This window comes from Petaurus breviceps, unplaced genomic scaffold (genome assembly GCF_028583685.1).
Source record: "Petaurus breviceps papuanus isolate PSGF00001 unplaced genomic scaffold, PetGlider_PUasm1.0 90639, whole genome shotgun sequence".
Lineage (NCBI taxonomy): Eukaryota > Metazoa > Chordata > Mammalia > Diprotodontia > Petauridae > Petaurus > Petaurus breviceps.
The window spans coordinates 466,983-491,922 of NW_027187296.1; the positions used below are offsets into that span (position 1 = coordinate 466,983).

The 24,940-nt window shown below is 40.0% G+C and overlaps 1 protein-coding gene across 3 annotated transcripts; it reads left to right on the top strand.

Moving 5' to 3' along the window:
* Positions 1-8,873: 8,873 nt before the first annotated feature.
* Positions 8,874-24,804, top strand: ALG11 (ALG11 alpha-1,2-mannosyltransferase). 3 transcript variants are annotated; one of them, XM_069064597.1, is made up of 4 exons: positions 8,874-9,042; positions 14,658-14,888; positions 18,486-19,417; positions 20,458-24,804. In XM_069064597.1, exons 1-4 carry the CDS (start codon positions 8,999-9,001, stop codon positions 20,748-20,750), a joined length of 1,500 nt encoding a protein of 499 aa, XP_068920698.1. In that variant the 5' UTR covers positions 8,874-8,998; the 3' UTR covers positions 20,751-24,804. The 3 variants fall into 3 exon arrangements, with proteins under 3 accessions (XP_068920698.1, XP_068920699.1, XP_068920697.1); XM_069064596.1 differs by lacking the exon at positions 8,874-9,042 and adding an exon at positions 9,086-9,228; XM_069064598.1 differs by lacking the exon at positions 14,658-14,888.
* Positions 24,805-24,940: the final 136 nt, after the last annotated feature.

Here is a 24,940-nt window from a genome sequence, read left to right on the forward strand (position 1 = left end):
CATACTATCTTTAAGAAGACTAATAGGGTTACCATGAGAAAAAAAATTTTTTTAAAGCAATCAAAGTTAAGTAACTTGCTCAAGTTATTCCTGGGTGTGGTTGCTAAGTATGTGAGCTCAGATTTGATTCCCAGGTCATCCCAACACTGGAGCCGATGCCGCCCCTAAGCAATTGGGGTTAAGTAACTTGCTCAAGGTTACATGGCCAGGTGTTTCTGGGTGGATGCTAAGTGTCTGAGCCCGGATTCGATCCCCAGGTCATCCTGACACTGGAGCTGGTGCTCTTACTCACTGTGCTACCTGGCCGCCCCTTGCATGAGAAAATTTTGAAGCTGATATTTTTCTCTTCAAAAGTTTTATGTAACAGAAATACATATACAGCAAATTTTGGCTATAAAGACTGGCTTCATTTCCTCTACCTTGCTTCAAATTTTCCCCAAATCCCCTTTATCCCAGGGAGAATTCCATGGTCCCTCTAGGGACCAGTATTATAGAGTCTACCAATGTAATTCATGTCCAAAAGTGATCCATAGTCAAATTAGCTTGGGAAGTACTGCATTAGATGTTCTAGGTAAACTGACAGAATGATTTAGCAAAATATGGAAATGTTTTACATGATTTCACATGTATAACTGATACCGCACTATTTGCCTTCCCAGTGAATGGAGGAGAGAAAGCATTTGGAACTCAAAATTTTCTTAAAATTAATGTTAAAAATAACTAATTTTTAAATTTTTTTAAAAGAATGATTTAGCAAATTTGTAAAGTAATATGGTCAGTAACTAGCTAGGAAAAATTAAGAGACCCACCCAAAGAATCCCCCCCCAAAAAAAAGTTTGGTCATCAAAACCCCATAACATTAATTTTTCATTTCAGAAAAAATTCAGTATTGTCCTTTTTTCCACTTGTAAAAAACAAATGTCACAATGACTTGTAGTTTTACAAAGTCATATTTGCACTGTTAGTTACACTGTGATAAAAAAAAAAATAACTGTGCCCTTTGACCTCCCATTTATCTCACTGTCCTTTGTTCTCTCTAGGTTTTCTCATTTAGCTGAGATAAAAGGGAATTCTGAACAAAAATGAATGACTAAGGCACCTTCTCATGACCTCAGCTGGCAATGACATACTTTTGCAAAAGAGGTCAATACTGAATATGACCGAATATATGTATTCCCTTAATGTCCAGGAAGACGAGTGTTGTGGGCAGCAGCCCAGCCTCTTCAATTGATCAACAATGAAGTGTCATTTGAAGAATCTATGCTTTGGAGGGGAACTCAAAACCAAATGAGGCGATGAGGAGATCATGAAGGAGAAAAGTGATATTTTTTGGTTATATAAAATTTTAAATGCTTTTGCATGAATGATATCAGTGTAACCAGAATAAAAGATAAACTGCTGATCAAGAATCAAATTTTTTTCATATTTAGATTCTCTAATAAAGGTCTGTTATTCCAAGATTTATATAAAATATAAAAGATTCAGGGCCATTCTTTGAATAAAAAAGTGGTCAAAGGATATCAACAGTTTTGAAAAGAATTGCAAATTACAGAATGTTACAGACCACTAAAATAATAAGCAAGATGCAAATTAAAACTACTCTGAGGCATTACCTCACACATGCAAATTCACCAAAGATAATAAAAGACAGAAAGAGTTGATGTTAAGGACTAGGAAAAGCTCAGTGCACTGGACACATTTTTTTGACCTGTGAATTATCCCAACCCTGCCAAGGACCAACTGGACTATGCTGGAAAAGTAATAAAATTGTTTATCATCTCTGACCCAGTATTCCCTCTAAGAATAGGCCCCTAGGACAAAGGAAAAGGTCCCCTATGCACCAAAATATTCACAGCAGTACAAAGTACTGGGGAAAAAGACAAGGGTGTCTATTGATTGGGAAGTGGTTGAAAGAATTCTGGTATATGAACAGGATAGGAATATTATTGTGCTATAATGAGCAATGAATATCAGGAAACTTGGGGAGACCCATGTAAAGTGACGGAGAACAAAGGAAGCCGAACCAAGTAAACAATGACCATGATGATGAGAAGGAAAAGAGAATTAAGCAACATTTGAAGTCAAATCACTTGTCCCTGTTTGACTTAATGAACAATGATGAACAGGTGGTGGACTACGGGTTTGAGATGAGGCACTGACAATGTAGGCTAGGAATGTTCAAGCATTTATTAAGTGCTTACTGTGTTCCAGGCACACTGGGCTATGCTGAATATGTTGGCTTATTTTGCTTCTTTGTTACAAGGAAGGATTTTATTTACCAGAAGGTGAAGAAGATTGCTGGGAAGAGACAATAATATTCTCTACCACCATCACTAACACCACCCCCTCAAAAAATAGCATTAATAAAATATAGTTTTCTAAAAAGAACATTTAAGTTTGAGTCCTGCAAACCATAGATAGTTATGTCAGGATATGATACTACCACCATCCTCCTGACTTGTACATCAGTGCTTTCCCAATTCATAAGGCATTTTTTTTATATAGCTCATATATTCAAAGACTTAGAGCCAGAAGGGAACTCGGAAGTCACTGAGTCTGATCCCCTCCTTTTCCAGATGAGGAAATGAGGCCTGGATGAGTTCCATGATTCATGCCCAGGGTCACACACTAGTAAACAAGAATAGAGGTGGGATTCAAACACAGGTTGGGTCTTCTGACTCCAAACAGACCTGACTGTCCCAGTAACTATGGGAGGCAAGTGGAATAATTACCATCCTCATTTTACAGATAAGGAAACAATTTGGAGGCACTGTTTTACCAAAGTTCACAAAGACTCTTCTAGCACAGAATCCTTTCTCTCTTACATCACGATGACTCCCATACCAGCAGCTCATGTATTTTATGCATTGCTTTATGATGACAAAGCATGTCACATCTACAACCCATGAGACAATACTGAGCTGCCTTCCAGCTCTGTGTAGAGTAGTGCCAGCACCATCCCCATTTTACAAGCAAAAAGATTGAGGTTCAATGATGTAGAGACTTAAACACACATCTTGAGATTCCAAGTCAAGGGCTCTTCCACTGCCCCACAAAGCATTTTTGCTAAAAATATGAGACACCAAACATCTATGGTTCTATCCCATGACTATACAGGCAAGTTCCTGAAATTCAGTAAACAAACTAAAACCTACTTTCTACAGACTGCTTCCAAAAAAGTAACAGTCAAATAGGTTACTTAGGTCCCTTCTTCTGCACTGCTTCCCAAAGTTTGTTATACATATACTTTTATGTTTCTGCTCTCCTTTACTCTAGAACAGTAGTTTCCAGGTCCATAGATCATGGACCACCTGCCTACTCTGGCTTTGCTGTTTAGTATTTGATTTCCCTTCCAATCCCTGTTCTTGGCTTCCAGACTTCCAAACCATGCTGTCTCATCCTGGACTTTAAGGGACTCTACACCCTGGAATCCAACCCTAAACTGCAACCTTCTCTCACTGGTGAGTTCTTTCTGGAGTGAACATTTTGTGGAGGAGTCCAAACTGACTCTCCTTCCCCTCCTAGACCTCTTCCTAGCCCCAGGATTTCAAAACCATGCCTGTTCACCAGGTACCTTCTCACCTTCCCAGCTCCTTTTTGTACAGTCTCCCCCGTCCCCCTTAGAACATAAGCTCTCAGAAGGCAGAGACTGTCTTTCTTTTTTGCTTATACTACATCCCTTAGCCCAGTACCTGAAATACAGCAACAACTTAATAAATGCATTCTTATTTGGATGACTATAATAGAGAAGTCATTTCCTTTCCCTAAGTGCTAGTTTTCTATAAAACAGAGGCATTTAAGGCCCCTTTTAAATCTAAATCATGGGGTGGCTAGGTGGCGCAGTGAATAGAGCACCAGCCCTGGAGTGAGGAGGACCTGAGTTCAAGTCTTACCTCAGATACAACACAAAAACTAGCTGTGTGACCTTGGGCAAGTCACTTAACCCCAATTGCCCTCCCAAAAGCAAAAAAAAAAAATCTAAATCGTATGGTCTTCTAATTGCTTGCTACAGACAAAAGTGGATCCAGAATGAATGGGAAGGAGTTTATCACTCCTACAAATAACGACAAAAATGATAATAACAGCTGGCATTTATATAGTGGTTTAAGGTTTGTAAAGCCCTTTACCTGTTTACTCCTTTGATTCTCACAACAACCTTGTGAGATAGGTTCTATCATTATTACTTTCAATGAGGATGAAGATGGCACCAAGGTCAGCTACTGCACTGATGGTAAATTCTTCAGCTTGAAAAGGCTACAAGCCAAGACCAAAGTGGAGGGAGTGTTGGTGCATGATTTTCTTTTTGCATATGATTGTGCACTCAATGCAGCCTCTGAAGCTGAGATGCAACAAGTCTGGATCAGTTCTCTGCTGCTTGTGCTAATTTTGGCCTAACAATTAACACCAAGAAAACACAGGTGCTCCATCAGCCACCACCACACCGTCCATATGTGGAACCACTGGTTACAGCAAATAGAGAAGCTCTGAATGCTGTCAATAATGCTGTCATTTACCTTGGCAGTGTACTTTCCAGGGATGTACACATTGATAATGAAGTTGACACACGCATTGCCAGAGCTAGCTCAGTGTTTGGGAGGCTACGAAGGAAAGTGTGGGAGAGAAATGGTACTATCCTGACTACCAGACTAAAAGGCTAGAGCCATGGTCCTACCCTCTTTGTTGTATGCCTGTGAACCCTGGACAGTCTATCAGTGCCATGCCATAAAACTGAATTTGAATTGTCTTAGGGAGATTCTGAAGATCACCTGGCAGGATAAGGTACCAGACACTGAGGTCCTTACTCGAACTAAACTGTCAAGCATTCAGATTCTGTTTCAGAGAGCGCAACTCCGATGGGCCCGCCACACTGTTCAAATGCAAAACATATGCTTGCCAAAAAGACTATTTTATGGAGAACTCACACAAGGCAAGCACTCACATGGTGGGCAGAAGAAGTGATACAAGGACACTCTCAAGGTCTCTCTTAAGAACTCTGGAATTGATTGTGTGACATGGGAGACACTGGCACAGGATCGCTCAGCATGGTGTGCCCACATCAGAGACAGGGCCATGCTGTATGAGCAAAGCAGAATTGAAACAGCTCAAGGGAAATGCAGGATGTACAAATTCAAAGTATCCACCCCAAATGTTCTCATGGACTATTTGTGCCTGACCTGTGGTAGGGCATTCCAAGCTCATATTGGTTTGATCAGCCACAGTCAGACATATTGAAACTTAACTTTAGCATAGCGATGTCATTTTGGTCCTCTTCAAGAACAAAGAACAACAACCAACCAACCAATCATTATCACTGTTTTCCTGATGAGGTAATTGAATCTGAAAGACATTAGGTGACTTGTCCAGGGTCGCACAGCTAGGAAGTGTCTAAGGCAGACTATGAAATCAGGTCTATATCTCCTGCAACACCTAGTTACCTATTTTGCTTACAATTGATGCCATTAAGGTGATAACTAGTTTTTATTAACTATCACAGGTAAAATACTAATTCATTCATTCATTTCATTTTGGAGAACCCACTACATCCATAGGATTTTTCTAGACACTAGCAGGGAAAACAAAGAGGCATGATTGGTTCGAATCTTCAAGGAGCATCTATTATAACTGAGAGAAACAAGATAATAGTGTGGTTGTAAGAGCACTCTCTCTGGAGAAGATCAAAGTATGAATTCTGTCTCTGCAACTTCCAGTCTGTGTAACCTTAGGCAAGGCACCTGACTAACCAGTCTGGCCTCAGTTTCCTCAGCTATAAAATAAAGGTGCTGGATAAGCGGCCTCAGAGGTCTGTTTTCCAGATCTACTTCTACAATCTTATCCCTACATAGGAAGAATTAAACAACATATCAATAAGCACCTTATTAAGCATAACATTAACTTTATAGAGGTGGTTTGGTTTTTTTTAAAGGTGAGATCACTGTCGGATAGAGTGGGCAGGGATGAATTCATAAAGAATAAGTGGACATGAGCTTTGTTCTGAAGGTTTCAAAGAATTTGTTTAGGGATAACAGGGATTTTAGAAATAATCCAGAGATATGCAAAAAATAAACCATACCCACAGATATGATCATAACATAGAAATGAGCATTAAAAAAAATCAATCTTTAGACCTCTGGGAGCCTCAAAGATCAACAGCTAGCCCTGCACCACACTTAGAATCACATTCAAATGAGTAACTCCATCGACTAGGACAATTAGGGATTATCCCATCTACCCACCAATGCTGTACCACCTGTCTATACCTCTCATGGTGGATCCTAAATAACACAATAAAATTAGGTACAAGGATAGTAGACATATAATAGGTAAGTAACTTTGTAGGACCTACATCTTCTAGGGACTTGAAAGATCCTGCTTCTCAAACTTTTCCACAGTGGTAGATCCCTTTAGTCTAAACAAAAAATTTTAGGCAGGTAGGTGCTACAATGGAGAGAGCATGGGATAAACGTCCTGTTCAGATCTGGCCCCAGACACTAACTAGCTGTAAGACCTTGGGCAAGTCACTTGACATCAGTAAAATGGGGATAATAGCACCCCAGGGTTTTTGTTAGAATCAAATAAGGTAACATTTGTAAAGCACTTAGCACACAGTAGGTGCTATATGAATGTGTGCTATATGAATGTTAGCTATATCATCATTATCATTATTATTAAAACTTTGGCAGAGCTCTTGTAGCAAAGTCTTCTAAAATAATTGTAATACCTATTAAGAAACAACCTAAGGTTCATTTGAAAAGAAAAAAAAACAGATTTGGGATGTTTCAGCATTCTTAATGGCAATTTGAAAAACACTGTTCTAGTATGATCCTCTCATCCTACAGATAAGGAAACTGAGGTTCAGAGATCTGGATATGATTTGCTCTTGGACATCCTTCTGGTAGTTAAGTTCCTGAAATTATAAAAAGCAGTGTCTGAGGAACAACTAAAAAACATGTCAGGGAAAGCATACCACAGTGTGCATGTGTATATACATATCATGGTGTGGATATATACATACATATGTGTACATACACACATGTACATACATATACATATATGATATTTTATAAAGTATGACCTGGAAACAAGGTACTGTTTTAAAAGTGTTTGGCCAGAATTGTAAGAGATTAGACATATATATATATATATGTATATATATGTATATGTATATATATAGGTATAGGTATAGGTATAGACATATATATATTTAGAGGTAAAAGGGACCTTGGGGGTCATCTAGTCCAACTCACTCATTTTACAGGTTGGTAAACTGAGGCTCAGAAGAACTAAGGTAACTTGCCTAACACACAAGAGCTGAGTATCAGAGCCAAGGCTTGAAGTCAGGTTTTCTGACTCTAAGTCCAAACCCACTATGTGCCAGGCTCTGTGCTAAGTGCTGGAGATACAAAAAAAGGCAAAAGACAGTCCCTCTCTCACAGTTCTTTCTCCTTTATCACAATAAGTCCTGGGACTTTCAGACATCAACAAAATACTAGGCACTTTGAGTAATACACACCAGCCCACTCTCTCGGACAGATGAGCTTATCAAGTCAATTAAAGTGTGAGACAGATTGAAAAGCAGGTAAGAACTTACTTTTCCTTGCTGGAAGCTGCCCTGGAGTGGTCAACCAGTCCTTCTAGCTATGACCTGATTTTCTTTCCAGGTATCCTCCCTTCTGAGAAATAGTGTTCTTCTCTAATAAGCCTGGAAATAGCACCAAAATCACCAGATTGAAGAGGGTGAAACAGTCATTATAGTTTTTCAAAGACAGAGAGAAAGAAACTGGAGTGCTGAAAAATCTCTTAGGCATAGCTAGAGCTGAATTACACAGTGACACAATTCTGGAGGCCAGTAATACCTAAACTCCGAGTTTCTTTTGGACAAGGCAAGCAGGACACTCTCATGCCCCTGCCTGAAATCACACAAACATCACCAAGACCCCGGAGACCCTTCAGATCCAGTCTAATCTTTTTAATGTGTCTGGTGGATTCAAGCATGACAAGGACCAGAGGTCACCCTTAAACCTTAGCCAACATTTGTTGCAGAAGGCTTAGGAGCTAAACCCTTAACCTGCTTAATTAAGCATTTCCATGTTTCCGATTCCCGATTTAAAAAAGGAGAGAGAGAATAATCCAGGCTATTTGATACATAACGCAGGAACCTTAGGGCCCAGTACCTTTTCTCTAGGTCACTGCTGGAGACGAGTCCTTGGCTGCAGGCACGTGGTAGTAGGGAGAGAGAGAGTGATATAGAGGGAGGTAAGCTCCTGGAAATCAACTAGGGCAACCCAGAGGTCTCCAGGACCGGCAGCTCCCCTAGGATTGCCACCGGCGAGTGTGAGCTAAGGAATAAAAGGGGCTGGGCCGCCTCTGCCTGCGGTGCTTGGAATTCCCTGGGAAAGAGGAGGAGGAGGTGGAGGGGAAGGAGGGGGCGGGAAGCTGGAGTCCCTGCCCTACAGATTCCCAGCCCCATACAGATCGCAGACCCTGCGGCTGCCGCTGCCTCTGGACTCCCACGCGGGGTCTCAAAGACAGCAATAAGAAGTATGGACTCTGCACCTGGGAGATCGATAGAGAAGCGTGAGAGACTCCCATTCGTCCCCGGCGGGTATCACTCACCAGGGCGAGCTGGGGGGTGGAGGTCGGGGAGGCTGTTAGGAGGAAGGGAGGGGGCGTGGCGGAGGAGGAGCCCGGGGGATGGAAGCGTTCCAGCAGTCAATTACTCGGTCACGCCCTCTTCCTCCGTCACTAAGATAGGCCCTGCCCCCTCTCCTTCACTCCCCCTCTGCTAGGGGGCGGGGAGACAAGCAGGTACCTAGCGTCACCACGACCCTGGAGATACTATTGGATAAGAGAAGGGTTGCGTGAGATGCGTGCGTGCTACTGCCAAGAACCAATCAGAAAACGCGATGGTCGCTCGAGGGGAAGCAGGGTGCCAGTGACACGTCACTGGAAACCAATAGGGAGAGGAGGGGCCGGGAAGCGGTTCCGGGGTCGCTGAAAGATGGCGGTGGTCGAGCAGAATTTGTTTCTGTCCAAGTTTTTGAGGTGAGAAGCCCGGGCGGGCTCGTTGGGGCCCTCCGCGGGGGTCCCGGGCCCTGGAGAGCTCGGCTCCACGGGCTCCTTCGGAAGCCTGTCCGGCGTCATGACGGGGACAGGGACCCCGCCACCGCTTGGTCCGCGCCCTTTCCTTTGGTCCCTGGCCCCCCCCTTCCCCAGGTCATTCAAAACACGGTAATAGTTCCACCTCTGTAGAGACCGTAGTAATCATTTAACCACCTTCCGCCCATTTATAAGTGAGGAAACAGGCCTAGGGACGTGAAGAGACTTGCCCAGCATCACCGATGCAGCAGGTGGCAAAACCAGGATTCGAACTCAGAACCTGATTCTCATTCTAGATCTCTTAGCGTTGAACCCTTTGAGCAACGCTTAGCTGCCAGATCTTCACAGATGATTGTTTTTCATGCATGGTCTAGTCCGTAAAGATCGTACTCTCAGCTTTTCCTAGTTGAAATCCGTCTCCCTTTGCTCACCGGCCGCTGCATCCAGCCCCATCTTGACATCGGCCTGCCTTGTCTCCTTTCCCAGATCGTCTCTTCCCTCTGCCTCTGACGCTGCTGGGATGGACGCTCCTTAAGGGAAGGGGCTGGCTTTTTCTTTTCTTTCTGTCCCCAAAGCTAGCAGTGCCTCACCAGTAAGACGATGTGGAGAGCACTTTGTTCGCCTTAAAGTGCCAGCTGCCCTTATTATATTATTATCCTCGTGCCCATTACGTTCCCATTCCGGAGGTTTTTCAAGAGATGCTTCAACATGTCATTTTCAGTCATCAGTTCCTTAATTAGCCTTTTTCCTCTCGTGCATTTCTTTCTGATTGATGTGCATCACCATTTCTGTTTATGATGATGCATCCGTCCTGCACCAGTTTCAGCAGTCATGTTTTGACTGCTGAACATTTCAGCAGAATGCACCAGTCATTCACCAGTCTTAATGAATTCAAATCTGCTAAAGGGTCAGTTTCGTTATATGGCAAATAGCGCCAGCCTCCATCGCGTCTCTCCCAGATGTGTAGGGATTGTGTAGCACCATTAGGTAATGCTTGTATTCTAGGTGGGGGAGTGTGCTTTAAGTTCCGAGGAGCATAGATCATCGACTTGAGCTGGAGGGGACCTTAGAGGTCATAGAGTCAGCACTGAGGTTCAAGTCCTCTCATTTCAAATTCAGTGCCCTTTCTGCAACACCATTATTTACTTTAAAGCTGACGTCATTATTCCTCTGAGATCATATGATCTCAGATTTAGACCTTGAGGGGACCTGGGAGGTCAGTGAGTCTAATCTCTCCTTTTAAAGACAGACAAACTGAGACTCACTAAAGTTAACTGAATTAGGTGTCAAGGTTACACAACTAGTACTAGTGCTGAGTATCCCCAAAACTCCGTTCACTTCTTTTACCATAGCTGCGCCTTGGTATGTCATTGTTGGTGATATTTCAGTTTTGGTTCATTGTTTTGGCCCACGGCTACTTGCTGGGTTCTAGACTCTTTAGATGAATTTGTCCAAAAAAAAATTCATATATGTAGCAAACATCTTTAGCCCCAACAAAATGTGCAGTGGGATTCAATTTAATAAAATTTTTCTGTATTGAATGTCTGGTATATGTGTTACAGTTTAAAATATATATAATTTGTGCACATATATAATATATAAAATCTATGTATACATATATAACATATATTTTATATATATATATAAATAGAAATGCTTTTGTGATTAATAAAATACAGTCATAAAAGCATTACAGAATTCATAGTGAATTTTGTTATATTATTTTTCTGAGCCAACAGACACTAATAATACCATTATTACTTGGGGGTGAGTTTTTTTTTTATTCAAAAGGGGGTCACACTTGAAAAGGTTGGTTATTATTGGTCAAAAATATTAAATCTATATCTATGTAAAATGCTTATATGTCATCTGTAAAATGAGGAAATTTGTACTCCCAGACTCTAGATTCAGGAATATGATCTAGTTGCACTCCTTCATTTTACAAATGAGAAAATTGGCCTAAGTGGTATGTGTACTGTTACTTGAAGAATCAAACAACTCTTAGCTTTGTAAATGACTATTAAATTGGACTCTTGTGAGAAAATGCCTTTATAGAGGCAAAGAGGTAAAAGGAGTCATATAACAAACTAGAAGTAAAATCCAGACATTCTGTACAATCCTCCCTCCCATAGGATTCTATTTTGGCTTGGGAGAAGACTTTTGAACTATTGGAATAGTACTGAACCAAAAGCAAAAGGTTTGGAATATATTGTAAAATCTTGGGGAATAGTTTACCTTCCTAATTGTTTTGGTTAAGTTTCTGTTAAGATTCTATGTATATACACTGATTCCTTGTCAGAAATTCACTTCTGAGAATATGCAAAGTGAGTAATCCAAGATTGACTAGTTTCCTAATTACATTTCAGCTTTTTCAGTCCTCTGAAAACATCTTGACTTGACTTGACATATCCTCAAGCCATCTTCCTGTTTCACCAAGCTTCTGTTAATTGAAATTACTCTCATCCAACATACCAGTGACCTCTTGATTGATAAATCCAGTTGCCTTTTTAAAATTTTTATCCTCCTTGACCTTTTGCAACATTGGATATCTTTCTCAAGACTCTTTTTCCTTCTTTTAATTTCTGTGACACTGCTTTCTTCTTGTTTCTTGCCTGTGTCTTGTTTGTAGTTACTTTTCTGTGTGGTGTAGTAGAGAGAGCCCTGTACTTGAAATCAGAAGACCTAGGTGGGAATTTGGGCCCTTCTATCTGTGTTGACTTGTGTAAGTCACCTAGGGCTTAAAATTGTAAAGAGGTTTGTCAACTGTAAACATGGAAAAGCTGATAATTTCATTACTAAGCTTACAATTTGAGGAAAGGACCATATAAACCATAAAGCACTGTATAAATGATTTTCTGCCTAAGAATTGGTAACTCCCAGGACTAGTCTCAGCACTCTCTACTCCTTTGTCATCTCATCTTCTCCTGTGGTTCCAGTTAACCCAGTTGACTCCCAAACCTTTATCTCCAGTCCCACATTTTAAATTATCTAAAGTATCTCTCCTCCAGAACCTCATATTCTGTGTTTAAAAATGAACTCAGAGGCCCTGTCTTCTTTAGGGTTACCCAGGTTTAAAAACTTGAAATCGTCATTGGCTCTTTCCTTTGCCCCACACACTCATATTCATTTAACTGCCAATTCTGCCATGGCAGTCTTTCTTTAATCTGTCCTTTTCTAGTCCCTGCCCTCATTCAGATCCTGTACCACTAATCTGGAGCAAGCTGATAAAAGACTATTTCCTTTGTACCTCTCCATCTGTATTTTTTTTTCCATTTTTATTTTCTCTTTTTTTTTTTGATAATTTAACATTTTAAGAACAATTTATTCAGAAGATACATTATGAAAAGATAAGTAGAACTTCATAATTGTCTAATTTAATATGGGAATATATTTAGTGAGGTATAGGCATTGAAAAGTATCTTGACACTAAACACCCCCCTTCCCAGATACTATCTTATCTCTTCTGATGACTCTTGAAACCTTACAGTTTGTCTCCCAACACTGGCCCCACATTTTCTTCATAGCCTATTAAGGCAAGTGTTCCCCTAAATATCTGACTACTTCTCAAAATTTTATGATGATCCTTTTCTCCCTCTATGTTCTCTTCCCCAGTAATCTCTTATATTTGCATAGCTATATTTCCACTTCTGACTTTCCAGTGTTTGAAATTATAAGCTATCTTCACGTGTCCCACTGAAACTTAACTCTTATGTTCTCATTAAAGTATATTGTCTTTCTTTACTTGTTCTTGCTCCATACCTCACTGGTACCCAGCTTACCAGTATCTACTATGTCTACTGTGTTCATTGCTGAAGAAATAAAAAGTTCAGAAAAAATGGTCCCTGCCTTGTAGGAATTTATTTGCATTCTAAAAGGGGTAAAGCATATGCACTAAAAACTATACTGTAAAATAACACAAGTGCATAAGAAATGTATGTGTCAAGGATTATGTGAGATCTGAAACTGTAGTGTTATTTTTGACACTTCTACACCTCTCAAATCAGTTACAAGTCTTGTCAGAACTGCTGCCAGTATCTCCTGCATTTATCCCCTTATTTGAACCTGTGCCACTGATCCCCCTTTGCCACCCACATGGACTGTTTCAATAGGTTTTTAATAGATCTTTTCCCCCCTCGATTTCTTCTCTTCTATCCATCCTTCACTTATCCTCATTATCTTCATGTCATCCTTCTGCTTAAAACCATTCAGTGACTCCCTTACCTAGGGAGTAAAGTTCATAGGACCATAAGTTTAGAGCTGGAAAAAACCTTGGAGACAATCTAGTCCAACTATCTCATTTTATAGATGAGGAAACTGAGGCCTGGAGAGGTTAAGTGATTTGTCCACAGTAATCACCCAAGTGATAAGTGACAGAGGCCAGATTTGAACCTATGTTCCCTTGTCTCCTCTTCTCATTACATTATACAGCTTCACAATCTGGCCTAGTATTTAAGGCCATCCACAATCTGGTACCTCCTTTCCAGGTGTATTTTTTACTACTGCCCTGTATAGACTCCACATATCATGCTTATATGGAGAACATGGATTTCCTTAATTCTGGGATGCCCATCCTACTCACATCCAAACTCCCACCTGTTGAAGACTTATCACAGAATTTTCCTTTTTAATTCAACTCAAATCTAGGAAGCCTTCTTTGATCCTTTCCAGTCAGTATTGACAGTCCCTCTTGAGACCTACATAACCCTTGACTTGTACTTGTCTCTTATGCACTTATATGTTATTTTTTTATTGTAAGTCATCTTATCCCTTTGCTAGACTATAATTAAAATCCATTAAAGCAGGGACCGTTTATCCAGATTTTATTTCTCTAACAATTAGCACAGTGCACAGAGTAGACACTTAATGATTGTTGAATTTAGATTGTTGTAATAGTTCCTGATGGGTTTTCATGTTTCCTTTCTCTTCCCTCCCCCACCTCCCCCCACTATACTCCTTTAGCCAGCTGCAAAAATGAACTTCCTAAATCACAAGTTGGACCAGATTGTTTCCGCAACTCAAAAACCTCCATTCTGCATTCCTCATGGGTGGGAAAAAATGTAAAACTCCTTACTCTGACATTTAAGGCTCTTCACCGGTCTGGCTAAAACATATTTCTCTAACCTAATTTCACTCGGCCCTGCTTCCTGCATTATGCATTCCAGCCAAACTAAAATGTTCTTCCCCCCACCCTTTCTCATCTTGCCTCCATTGCACAAACCATCCTATTATTCCTGGAACACATTCATTTCATATTTTTGCCTATTGAAAAACTTCTCTACATTCAAGACTCAGGTACCATCTCATCCATGCAGCTTTCCTTGTTCAGATTTCTTATAAATACTTTGTCTAGATCTCCCCTTTGCCCTAATTAAATTCAGTCGTGTGTGTGTGTGTGTGTGTGTGATTGATTATTAGATTATAAATGATTTGAGATCAGGAACTGTGTCTTTCTCCATCTTTGGACTTCTAGCACCTAGCATAGTGTTTTTGCACACATTAGGAACTTAACAAATGTTTATTGACTTGAATCCTTAATTTTATTTTTTCCCTTCTCATTTCAGACTTCTTTACTCCCTTCTCTTTCCTGGGCTGATTATTTGCGGACTTTTTTGTTTCTGTTTGATCACTGTGCTTTTGAAAATCAGAATAACACTACGGAGAAAGAAACAATCAGTGTCGGCATACAGAAATAAAGAAAGTCAGATGGTGATTGCATTTTTTCATCCATACTGCAATGCTGGCGGTGGAGGGGAGAGAGTTTTGTGGTGTGCCCTAAGAGCTCTGCAGAAAAAGTAGGTATGCATCTTTCTGAGGCAGATCTCTACACTCTAACCTTCCCCTATTAAAAATTGTAACCTTCCCTCCTCCCTCACCCAGAAAGTTTTGCTCTGGTACCACCAACTCTCTTTTTGGAATTCCCTTGGGGTACTTTCGCTAGAATTCTTACTTTCCACATACTGTTGAATTTTAATTGGTATTGCTGGAAAATATCACCATATCATGTTGTGCTTCAACAAGGATAACCAAATTCAGTGAACTCAAGGAAGATATAATGGTTAGCTTGGGGCTTTGTACTTTTTTCCCCTCAGACTTATGATTTCATTGGCAAGTGAGTTCCCTACTTCCCTGAGTCATAGAAACACCCTGTAGCACTTGGAGGCAATCCAGCTTGCTTGCAGAACAGATTTGGAATGTCTTTTTGGAATTTGGAATTCACTTGCCTTGCCCAGGGACATGCAGCCTGTATAGATCTGAGATGAGACTTACTCCTAGGTCTTCCTGGCTCTGAGGCCATCTCTTAACTACACAGTGCTCTCTCTTAGGGGGCACTTAATAGATGATTATTACATTGCTGTGGCCTGTAGGTAAGTGTTAAAGAAAATGATGAAAATTACCTACTCTAGGATCATCAATCAACATGATTTAATCTAGTCCATAAGTACCCATAGGAAATCTATTATTTCTACCAAAAAAAGTTAAATTTACGAAGAATGTTGTGTGACAGTATATTTGGTATTTCTTCTAATCTTTGTAAATTCTTTTTCAGAAGGACATGTTTCAGATATTGTTCTGTTAAGGTTTTGTAGAGAAGAAAATGCCTATTCAACCTTCATTTTTCTTGTTCTTCAAACTATAGACCTTATTCATTCAGCAATCCTTCCTCTACTTTCCCTGCATATATTATCTGTCTATGTCTTTGTTAAGTGCTTAGACCCACACCCCTCCCCACTCCAGTGTTTTCTACTACCTCTTCTGCAGTGTCCAGTAAGTCCTAACAGTCTGTCAAGGCCTAATTCAGGCTCTCCCTCATCAAGGAAGGGGCTGACAGTTGCAGTCACACTGATCATGGCGCCTCTAATCCAGCAGCATGCATAATAATATCAGTCAGTAAAAGAAAGACAGCCCTTGCCCTTCTTTAAGGATCCTACAATCTAATGAGGGAAGAAAGCGCAAAAAGGAAGCCACAGGTGGGGGGAAGGGGAGGAGAAGGAGAAGAGCCCCAATAAGTCAGTCAGGAGCACTAGAGTAGGGCTGCCAGAAGAAAAATGAGATGTCTGACCTCAAGCTCCTTAAACGGAGTGTAGAGTTCTTGGCCCCACCATTAGTGCCTGAGGGTACTGAAGGGGAGTACCTGTCTGGTGAGCCCTTACAGGCTAATGAGATCATCCTGGGGTATGGAAAGTCCAGCAGGAAAGCCCGCAATAGTTCAGCCAGATATGAAATGAGGAAATAACATAGTTTTAGGTGGAATCGGCCTCTAGTTGTTAAGCTTTTCTCCCCAAGTTGCAAACTCCTTGAACTATAGGGATAATGTTTTATCTTTTGTTTTCCTATTGCACTGAATATAAAGGAAAATGAATTTCACTTATTTCTGAAAGATAATTATGAACAGCCAAAACATCAGAAGTCACTATTGTATTCTTGGGATTTTCTTTTTGTTTGTTCATTTTGGTTTTTTTTTGCTTTTTGGAGGGCAGTTGGGGTTAAGTGATTTGCCCTAAGGTCACACGGCTATTAAGTGTTAAGTGTCTGAGGCTGCTTTTGATCTCAGGTCCTCCTGACTCTATTCATGGCTCCACCTAGCCTCCCTAGTCACTATTGTATTCTTTTCTGGAAAAGAATAGCAAAAAATATTTAATAAGCAGGAAAAATAAGCTGAATCTATGATGAAATGCAATAGTGATGACGTCCTATACCTATATTCGAAAGTCCATCTACATAGGATAAGATGGAGGTGGCATAGCCAGGTGTGGGTAAGAAGGACCTGGGTGTTTCTGGTGGACTACAAGCCCAAGTCAGTAATGTGATCTATCAGCCAAAAAAGTTAAGAGAATTTTAATTTGCATAAATAAGAGGGGGGGTGGGCATTCTGCTAGAGTTCTGTTGTCCTCTGCCCTCATCAGGCCATGTCTGGAATATTTTGTGCAATACAGGCTACACATTTTAGAACAAACATGAACTGGGGCATGTTCAGATGAAGGCAACCTGGGTGGTGATGGAAATAGACTGTAGTATAAGGATTGGTTGGAAGACAACACTTGGTGGATGGAAGAAGGGGCAGGAGACATGCAAGCTATCTTCAGGTACCGTGTTTCCCCGATAATAAGCCCTCCCCTTACTGTGTAAGATTCCTCTAAAATAAGCCCTCCCCCCAAAATAAGCCCTTTTGAGATTGCTACTGTAGTGAAGGTGATCCCCTGTGCTACACGCTATATTACGGTACCCTCTGTATGCACCGTTTCCCCCCCCCCCCCCCGTGAAACACACACCACGCTCCGAGCTGCAACAGTGAGCGCGTCATCCTGTTCTTCCCCAGTGATTTGCTTATTGAATAAAGGTACATTTTTTTGTTCACATGTACCTGTTTATTAAAATTGCTGTCAATGTTCATTAAAATAAGCCCTCCCCTGAAAATAAGCCCTCTGGTGTTTTTCTGTCCAAAAAAAAAATAAGACAGTGTCTTATTATCGGGTAAACATGGTATTCTAAAGGCTGTAGAGATTAAACGTACTCTGTTTTGGCCTAGAAGGCAGAACTAGGAGAAGTTTGTGGAAGTTAGAAAGATTTTAGCTCCAAGTGAGGAAAAACTTAATAAAAATTAATTTTCCCTACAACAAAATGGGCTGTCTCTGGAGAAAATAGATTCTTTATTTCTACAGGACTGGAAGCAGAGGCTTGACAATCATTTGTCCATGATGTTGTAGAATGGATTCTTCTGCTTCAGATATAGCTGAGACTAAACATCTGGGATCCTTTCCAGTTCTAAGATTCTGTGGCTCTGTAACAATTTTACCTAATTACATGAGTTAAGCCCTGAGGAAAACTATTAATGAAAGTTTTTAGTGTTGTTTTAAAAAGTGAACATTCTGAACTGTCAGGCACTTTGTATTAGTATCCATTATTTGCAAAGTGCTGTGCTTGAAAAATACAAAGAAACCATTCTCTGGTTTTAATGATTTCATGGCCTATTGATGAATATACTATGGGTGTTACATGAAATGACATTTACAAAAAAAAAAATTTTAAGTGCTGTGAAAACTTTGATCAAGAGCCATAGGATAAAGGAAGAAGCTAAATTAAGTCTGCCAGTAATATTAGACAATTTCTAAAACCCTGAAGACCATTAAGTAGCTTAGAACCTCCTATATGATTGAAAGACAAACATTTCCCATAACATTTGCCAGTTTTCTTTTTTTCTTTTTTTTTTAAAGCAGTTGGGGTTAAGTAACTTGCTCAAGGATACACGGCCAGGTGTTTCTGGGTGGGTGCTAAGTATCTGAGCCTGGATTCGATCCCAGGTCTCCTGACTCTGGGGCTGGTGCTCTTACTCACTGTGTCACCTGGCCGCCCCCATTTGCCAGTTTTCTATTAAATGATTTTTTTTTTAGGTATCATGAAGCAACTTATGTTGTTTATACTGGTGATGAGGATGTCACAGGTGAACAAATCCTAGAAGATGCTTTTAGAAGATTCAACATCAAATTAGTCCATCCTGTGAAGTTTGTGTTTTTAAGGAAACGCTACCTTGTGGAAGCATCACTCTATCCTCACTTTACTTTGCTGGGCCAGAGCCTCGGGTCTATTTTTCTTGGCTGCGAAGCACTTTGGAAGTGTGTTCCTGATGTTTACATCGATTCCATGGGTTATGCTTTCACACTACCTCTGTTTAAGTATTTAGGAGCCTGCAAAGTTGGCTGCTACGTCCACTATCCCACCATTAGTACGGATATGCTGTCTGTTGTGAGAAATCAAAACGCTGCATTTAACAATGCAGCCTTTATTACGAGAAATCTTGTACTCAGCAGAGTGAAGCTCCTCTACTATTATTTATTTGCTCTCTTTTATGGATGGGTTGGATCTTGCAGTGATGTAGTCATGGTCAATTCTTCCTGGACTCTAAACCATATTCTGTCTCTCTGGAAAGTACAAAGTTGTTGTAGCATTGTTTATCCCCCTTGTGATGTGAAGACGTTTCTGGACATTCCGTTACATGAAAAGCAGACAGCCTCTGAAGCTGTAGTGGTGTCTGTTGGCCAGTTCAGGCCTGAAAAGAACCACCCTTTGCAAATTAGAGCCTTTGCAAAGTTGCTGGAAAAGATGGGTACAGAGCATCCTCCTTCACTTAAACTCATCCTCATTGGAGGTTGTCGGAACAGAGACGATGAACATCGGGTGAATCAGCTTCAAAAGCTTTGTGAAGAACTAGGAGTTCAGGAGCAGGTGGAGTTTCAAATCAATATTCCATTTGAAGAGTTCAAGGATTATTTGTCAGGAGCAACGATTGGCCTTCACACCATGTGGAACGAGCATTTTGGGATTGGTGAGTTCTGTCCTTAACTTCACAGTCTTTTCTTGGTACCTTCATAGCCATTTTTAAGTTCTGGTAAATAGTAGAGAAGCTTTGCTCTCACACAACCCTCAAGACTGTCCTAAAAAGATGTGGCTCCTCACAGTGAGCTCCTTTGGCTACCTCGCCTACAAAACCAACTCATTCTGTGCTTTTGCTCTTACATTTCCCTTTATTGGAATGCTTCTCAGCCTAAACCAGGGGATCTTAACCTATTTGGTATCATGAAACCAATCTATTGTAATATAAGTTTAGGTACCCCAAGTTAAAAACCCTTGACCTACACTGTCTTATGAATTCTGAGATAGACTTGCCTCATACTGAATCCTGTGCCCTCTTTTAGTTCAGGGCTCTAGTTTATTTCATATTTATATAGTACCTGTCACTGAAATCATGTAACAGAAACAAATTTCCTAATCCACTTACATAGTATTGCTGTTATTTACCAAATGAGCTATGAAATTATACACCTAAGAAAGATCCTGTCAGACACTACCAAGGAGAATAGGGATCACTAAGCTGAAGCAAACCAAAACTCCTTTACTATTCCTAATACATAATATGTCTTTTTCTTTTTCATTTATTGTCTCTATTTACTACTCTTATGTTTCTGCTGCTTTTACCTTTTATTATGCTGTTTTCTCTGAACAAACTTCTATTTTGCTTTTTTCATTTGCTGAATATATTTTTTTCCAGAGTATTCTCCTATTTTTATTCCTTTTTCTGGTAGAAGCCACAACTTAGCATAAAAGATCACTAGTAGAAAATGTTTTTAAAGCCTAAAATGTTTATTACATTTTACTTTTTTAACATCTTATATATGTCATTATATATATGCACAACTACTAACCAGTATTTAACTCAGTTCCTCAGGTCCTCACTAGTTCCTAAACTTAGAGTACGGAATTCATAAATGGTCTCTGGTGACCTCTGTTTTAGTGGGCATATATAGGAAATTAAAATATGATGCTTTTGGTAATAATTTTCCTTGCTGCTTCTTCTGTGTTCTCTAGGAGTCGTGGAATGTATGGCTGCTGGGACAGTTATTTTGGCTCACAATTCAGGAGGCCCAAAGCTTGATATTGTTGTACCTTATGAAGGTAACATAACTGGATTCCTGGCAGAAAGTGAAGAAGATTATGCTGACACTATGGCTCATATTCTTTGTATGTCTCCTGAAAAGAGGCTTCAAATAAGGAAGAATGCTCGTCAGTCTGTAAGCAGATTTTCTGATCAAGAATTTGAAGTGACATTCCTGTCATCTGTGGAGAAGTTATTTATGTTCTCTAACAAAACATATGATTAATTGTCTTTAAATATAAATATTCTTCTAAACTTTCATTCCCTATTTTCATAACATCACCCCAAGCAAGTTCTCAGCTATGTTTACTGCCTTGGATATTTATTTGAGTTTGTAAAGAAGAGGAAATTTATCTAAATTAAAGTACATATCCTTTTGTTTTAAATTAATTATCTTATGAGAGAAAAATCTAATTTTTTTGGCTTAGTTTCTGACCAGAAATTTCATATTTTTCTTTGAAAAAAATTGTTTCAAAAAAGTACAAAGAAGAAATATTAGCTAAAATTCCCTTGCAATTTTGGTGTAATAAGCATTTAACGTATTTTCTAATTCGCCATCATTCTACACACACAACACAGTAGATTTAGAGAGAAAGAGTTTGACTGCCTAATTCTTGACCAATGATTTGTGCAATTATAGTATTTGAATTGGAAGGAACCTTAGCAGCCATCTAGCTTCCCACACTTAAAAAAGAATGCTCTACAACAGTGGTACAAAATTTAAATAGAAATGGATCCCTAGAGCTGTATATTGACTTAGAAAACCACAAATTAACATTATCTACCTCAAATTGCACATTTCCCAGTTACATTTTAATCTGTGTCTTGCCACTTGCAGAGGAGTTTGACACTTCTGCTATACTACATACTCCAGTGATTGTCAGTGAGAAGAACCCACTGCTTCCCAAGGCTGTCCACTCCCCCTCTGGAGAGCTCTGACTGTCAGGGAGATTTTCCAGATACCAAGCTAAAATTGCTTCTGTCACTTCCAGCCATTACTCCTGGTTCTCTTGCCCCTCTCCCGTAAGACAACCCGTCATGTGCTTGAAGATGGCTCTCATCCTGCCTCAGACCTTCTCTTCTCCAGCATCTTCAGCTGTTCCTTTATGTCATGTACTCGAGCCCTTGCTGCATCGTGGCTGCTTTCCTCTAGATCAGGGCTTATTAACCTTTTTGGTGTTCTGGCCCCTTCTGGCAGTCTAGTGAAGCCCATGCACTCGGAATCATGTTTTTAAATGTGTAAAATAGAGCCCAGAGGACTATGAAGGAAATTGATTATATTGAAATGCAGTCCTTGAATTCATGACCCCAGTCTGCTCTAGGTAAACTCCAGCTTATCAGTGCCCTTCTAAAACAGAGGTTCTGAGAACACTGAAGAGTTGTGTTCCGATCAGGGCAGAGTAAAAGGGAAAAGGGAAAGGAAGAAGCATTTATTACGTTTGGGCTCTGTGCCAGGCACCGTGCTCAGCACTTTTACATATATTGATCTCATAGGTGCTATTATGAGCCCAATTTTACAGTTGAAGAAACTGAGGCACCCAGAAGTTATGACTTTTCCAGGATCACAGAAGTAGTAAAAAATGCCTGAGGCTGGATGTGTACTTGAGTCTGTCACCTTATTCCAGGAAACTTTGCCTCTTTAATGTGGGCCAGCCATCACATCATACTGTGGACTCATATTTTGCTCTCAGCCCACTAAAACACTGAGATATTTTTGAGACAGAGTGTTTCTAACCATACTCTGCCCCCATCCACTCTCTCTGAAGTTGGTTTTTTGAATGCAAGTGCAACATAAGACTTTATATTTTTCCCTATTGAATTTCATCTGATCAAATTCATCCCAATTTTCTATCCTGTTAAGATGTTGAACAGCAGAGCTAACTATAGATCCATGCGATACTCCCCTAGAGATCTGCCAAGATGACATTGAACCATTATCGACTACTCTCTGAATCAAGCCATTCAAACATAATCTTTTTTACTCCCTACTCCCTGGGAATCTCCCAAGAAGCCACCTTGTTGCTGAGCAGTAGATGATGTCCTGAAGGTCTTATCCTTGGAGCTCCAGCCCCAGGGCTGCTGCCTTGTTTAGCAAGTGCCTCACCTGGCCCACTCCTTTCTGGCAGGCTTTTAGCCAAGCTTCATGTTATCCTTTCTCTCCCAGAAATGCCACTGCATTTCCCCTCTCTCTAGTTCTGGAATCATAAATCAATACTGCTGCTGCCCCTGGAAAGATCAGCCAATGGAGTAAACTAAGCAGAGGACCCTGGGTTCTAGTTCTGTTATCTCTGTGATCTTTTTAGGCCCGAGGTTTTTCATTTGAATGAAAGGGCTGTTCTTAATAATTACCAGTGTCTCTTCCAACTCTAGACTTTAATTATTCCATCTTTTCTAAGTTCGCATATTGTCTCTAGGCTTTAATTCCAACTCCAGACTTTAATTTTTCCACCTTTTCTAAGTGTGCATGTTGTCTCTAAAAAAAAGTCTCAAAAGTTATCTTTAGTGTGTTATAACACTGGGTTTTTCATACACCTTTGTCAGTTTGCAATTCTGCCCCCAAAGCATAATGCAAGTTCCTCTGAGGTGATGTCAAGGCCTCACCAGTCTCGCCATCATCTGACAGCCCCACCAAACTCTCCCTTGGATTTCAGGAGGTGACTGAGGTATAAAGGTTTACAGTAGCAGAGTATGCTGTACGGTAAGCTCACACCACCATCTGACACTGTGGGAGGTAGGATTCAGGCTAAAAAATGTTAAGGTGGAGTTGGCAGTTATCATTGTGCTAGGAAGCTATTCTAAACATTGCCCAGATGTGGCTGGCAACAGATGGTCAGATCAGTCGAGGACTAGATAGAAGATGAAGTGTGAGGTAGGAAAAAAACAAGGAAGATACATACATACATACATACATATATATATATATATATAAAGTAGTTGATATTAAAATCACAGAGATAAGGGAAAAGCTGGAACTAGATGGACTCATACAGTGCTTATCTTATCCCATTAACTGTTTTTTAATCATAGTTTGCCTCTTTAGCTTAACCAGGGACGAAAGCAGAAAGAGAGTGGCCTCCTAGAATTTGGGGGGAAAAGCAATATGTATAAAACAAAAAGGAAATCAATTCTTTGACATAACACAAAAGTAATTTATCAAGAAAATGTATATGCCTCCTTCCAGTGAGTTTCTTTAAACATTATGAAATAAATTGTCATAAATGCTGATGTTCAAGTCCTTAACATCATATTCTCATTATATCTTTGCAGGGGATGTGAGGCCCTGTGATTCTATCAATTTCTATAAGTTTTCTCTATGAACAACCTAAATACAGTCAATTCTCAACATCTGCACATTTGATTTTTGTGACCTCATTCATGTGATTTTATCAGTAACCTCATTTTTGCTTTTATGTTGGCAGCCTTGCACGTTTGTAGCTAGGCACAGTAAAGGAAAAAATGAGAGGTGCAATGTGTGCAAGTTTGTGGAATGGTTGGTATCTTACCAGGTGTTTCACTGGTCTTTTTCATCTTACCATTGTAGAGTCATGCACATTTTCATTATTTGCCTTTAAAACTCAAGTTTTGTTTTGCAGTTCAGTCCCCAAGCATAATGTAAGTCCTTTGGACTCCAAGGTAATGTCAAGACCTCACCAGGCTCAGTGTCTTCCAGCAACAATGACTAAAGTCCCAACAACCTCTCCCTTGGTGGCTGAAGTAGAGAGGTCTACAGCAGTATAGTATATTGTACAATGCCCGTGACCCACCATTTGACACAGGAGAAAAGTAAGATTCAGGTTAAAAAATGTTTTTGTGGGTTTTGGTTGTTTTTTTTTTTTTTTGCTTTTTGGAGGGCAATTGGGGTTGACTTGCCCAAAGACACACAGCTAGTAAGTGTTTCAAGTGTCTGAGGCCGGATTTGAACTCAGGTCCTCCTGACTCCAGGGCCGGTACTCTATTCACTGTGCCACCTAGCCACCCTAAAAATGTTTTTGTTTTAAGAATTTTATTTGCCATACAGTATTTATGGTACAGTAAGATTTCATGTGTTACGAAAAGTGAATGTTGTCAGAAATCAATTTTTTAAATTTAATTGTTAGCACAAAGGTTATGAATCCTAGGGAGTTACTAGTGAGAAAAAAATGTTAAGCATGTTACCAATTTTATTTTGTGTACTACATTTTATGACTTATTTCATGGTTATTGTATTAGGAAAAATGCATATTATCAGAATTAATGTTTTCTTATGAAGAACTGTATGAATTAAAGTGTATTTTCAGCAATCTATGTAGCTCTTATTTCTAAATGTGAACAACAAAGTAAGTCGACTTTGTTCTTTGTATAGTTGTTTTCTGCAGTTTCTGCCTCTAAAGATAATTTTAGAAGTTGATTTTCACCTATATAACTGTATCACTATAT

What these genes read in the sequence shown, in the direction of transcription:
- ALG11 (XM_069064596.1), top strand. Translation starts at nt 9,140, where the DNA reads ATGACGGGGACAGGGACCCCGCCACCGCTTGGTCCGCGCCCTTTCCTT. An exon ending in CTAAGAGCTCTGCAGAAAAA is followed by an intron (nt 14,889 to 18,485) that starts GTAGGTATGCAT and finishes TTTTTTTTTTAG; the next exon opens with GTATCATGAAGCAACTTATG. An exon ending in GAACGAGCATTTTGGGATTG is followed by an intron (nt 19,418 to 20,457) that starts GTGAGTTCTGTC and finishes TGTGTTCTCTAG; the next exon opens with GAGTCGTGGAATGTATGGCT.